Source organism: Penaeus chinensis, chromosome 36, assembly GCF_019202785.1.
Source record: "Penaeus chinensis breed Huanghai No. 1 chromosome 36, ASM1920278v2, whole genome shotgun sequence".
NCBI classification, from domain to species: Eukaryota; Metazoa; Arthropoda; class Malacostraca; order Decapoda; family Penaeidae; genus Penaeus; species Penaeus chinensis.
The window spans coordinates 34,621,741-34,624,240 of record NC_061854.1 but is presented as its reverse complement, the minus strand read 5'-3'; the positions used below and the strand labels follow the sequence as shown (position 1 = coordinate 34,624,240).

General features: G+C 38.0%; 1 protein-coding gene across 4 annotated transcripts in view; it reads left to right on the top strand.

Annotated features, from left to right (window-relative positions):
- Positions 1–16: 16 nt before the first annotated feature.
- Positions 17–2,500, top strand: part of LOC125044689 (ubiquitin-conjugating enzyme E2 J2-like) — a 5,491-nt gene continuing 3,007 nt past the window's right edge. The window contains exons 1-3 of one of the 4 annotated variants that reach the window (XM_047641509.1): positions 17–171; positions 1,234–1,373; positions 1,948–2,182. In XM_047641509.1, the coding sequence (XP_047497465.1) occupies positions 1,258–1,373; positions 1,948–2,182 (351 nt within the window). In that variant the 5' untranslated portion in view covers positions 17–171; positions 1,234–1,257. Of the gene's footprint in view, positions 172–211; positions 346–468; positions 491–1,233; positions 1,374–1,947; positions 2,183–2,500 lie in introns of those variants that run through there. The other 3 variants (XM_047641510.1, XM_047641511.1, XM_047641512.1) reach the window with 3 other exon arrangements.

The following is a 2,500-nucleotide window of genomic DNA, read 5'->3' as shown; positions in this document are numbered from 1 at the left end:
ATCAACCCGCTAGACATTGAATTAAGTCCGCATATTATCGCAAAACCAAAATTTCCTGTGCCAAGTGTCACCGTAACAGCTGACTCCCGTGTGTTGGCCATCAGCTGATTGACACAAACCTCATGATTAAGAGCCTTCTGACACTCGATATGACACTTTTCTAGCATTTAGGTACGTTTTGGTGTCGGTTTTTGAGGATGGGGTTAGAGGAGGAGTCATGAATAGTGGTTTTAAGAGGGTTGATGAAGCTAAACCCTCTGCAATCTTAGTTTTTTCCTCCCAAGTTTCTTAAAACTCGTCATATTTTCCGTAATTGCATGTATGGTGCAACTCTCGTGTGTTATGGTTATTATTCACTTTATTTGAATTGTTCTTATTGTTCGGGATTTAAGTATCGTGTTGTTTGTTATGCTGATATGCATCAATTTGCCCAGAATGTGAGCATATTGTTAATAGGAAGAAAGTTTCTTTCAAGAACAGGAAAGTTCAGGAAAGTCCATGTTATTTTTGTTATATTTGTTTCTGAGATCACACTCTTCTTGCATTATGGAGTTTGGTGGTTATTCAGTGAAGGTCCATATTGTTAATATACTAACCATGTTAGCATTGATAGAGTAATTACATTTAGTCTGCAGAAAACTATCTGATAAATTGCTCCCCTCCAGTTAACACAGTTTTTGATAATGTAGGTAAAATTAAAAGCAAAGTTTTAGTAAAAGTAGTCTTGACATTATGCCTGAGATCATATACCCTATGAAGGAAGGGTTAAAGGGGGGGGTTCCCTTAGAAATGGCTAATAAGTGTTTAGGTCCATGGTATTGGTAGAGTTCATTGTAGTTTATTAATGTGTTTTGTTTTTTTCATTGTTTATCCCATAATTTCCCTGCTATATTTCTTGCCTTCCCCAACTATCAGGTCTGAAATCATGGCTCCGTCCCTTGTTACACCAATGGGTTTTCTTTTTTGCGAATATTTGTTACTCTTAATTCTGATACTTTACCTGAGTGGCTCTTAGTCTGGATAGGAAATAGGAAAATAATGTAGAGTGGTATTTATTTATGTTAGTTACTTTTGCCAGCCCAGATTTTTTTTTTTTTTCTATTATTATTATTCAAGGCTTCCCTCAGAGACATGTCATAAAATTTGAACAAATAGATAATAAAACACATATATTTATATCAAGTGGCATTCTTTGTTGTAAAGGATTCCTGACAAAAATAATGAATTTTGCAGACCCAACATTGAAAAAAAGAAGTCATGTCAAAACACTCGGGCACAGCATCAGCGCGTCTAAGGGCCGACTACATGCGATTAAAACGTGACCCAGTGCCATATGTGACTGCTGACCCCCTGCCCTCAAACATTCTGGAGTGGTAAGTGGGAACACGTAGCGTTTTGTTGGTAATTCACGAAAGTAGTGTGATTGATATTTCATTTGATTAATTGAATGATATTTACCTATTTATTTATGTATTCATTTTTTTTTATCTATCTGTTGTGTGTGTGTGTGCGTGCATGCGTGCGTGCGTGCGTGCGTGCGTGCGTGCGTGCGTGCGTGCGTGCGTGCGTGCGTGCACACGTTTGATTATGTAAAAGTGATATTCAAAAATATAGTGTAATAATAATGTGGTTCATGATGTCGTGTTTTAGAAAATATTATTTTGAGTCATTTAAAATGCAGTGATTTAGTGAATTCCCAAAGTATATTTTTTCTATGGTGTTTTGACAGATCTAATGGTACATGGATTGTTGAATTATTTTGCCAGTATTAATACATATTTGGACTTGAAATTATAATTATCACCCATGAACAGATGCTGCTTACAAGATTGCTGGTCATGCTTATCAAACCTTTATCAGTTGTAATCCACACATTCCCATACAGAAAGAAATTATATAGCCCAAAATGCAAAGCACACACAACCAACCCCACACATTCACTTGCAGGCATTATGTTGTGGAAGGGCCAGAGCAGAGCCCCTATGAGGGTGGTTATTACCATGGCAAGTTGGTTTTCCCGATGGAGTACCCGTTTCGACCGCCCAGCATATACATGATCACACCCTCGGGTCGCTTCAAGACCAACACGCGACTGTGTCTCTCCATCTCAGACTTTCATCCTGACACGTGGAATCCAGCCTGGTCCGTGGCCACCATACTGACTGGGCTCTTGTCATTTATGGTGGGTATAGGTGTTTTGGGCACGGGGCATCTGTCATGGATGGGCTCTCTCATAAGAGTTGGCCGAGATTGTTTAGTTATGGTTTCTTACAGGTTTTATAAGTTGATTTTGGTATTTTGGTGTTGACGACTCCAGAGTTGTCTTCTTGTTATTTGGTAAGGGCAAGATACTTTTTTTTTCTTCTTCTTCTAATAACTTTCCTCATTATCTGAATAACCTTAGTAACACTTTTGCTTGTGTTTTATGTTCACTTTCTTCTCTCTGATTTATATTTTCTCTTTTCTCATCATTTCCCCTTTTTTCCTCCTACTCTTGTTC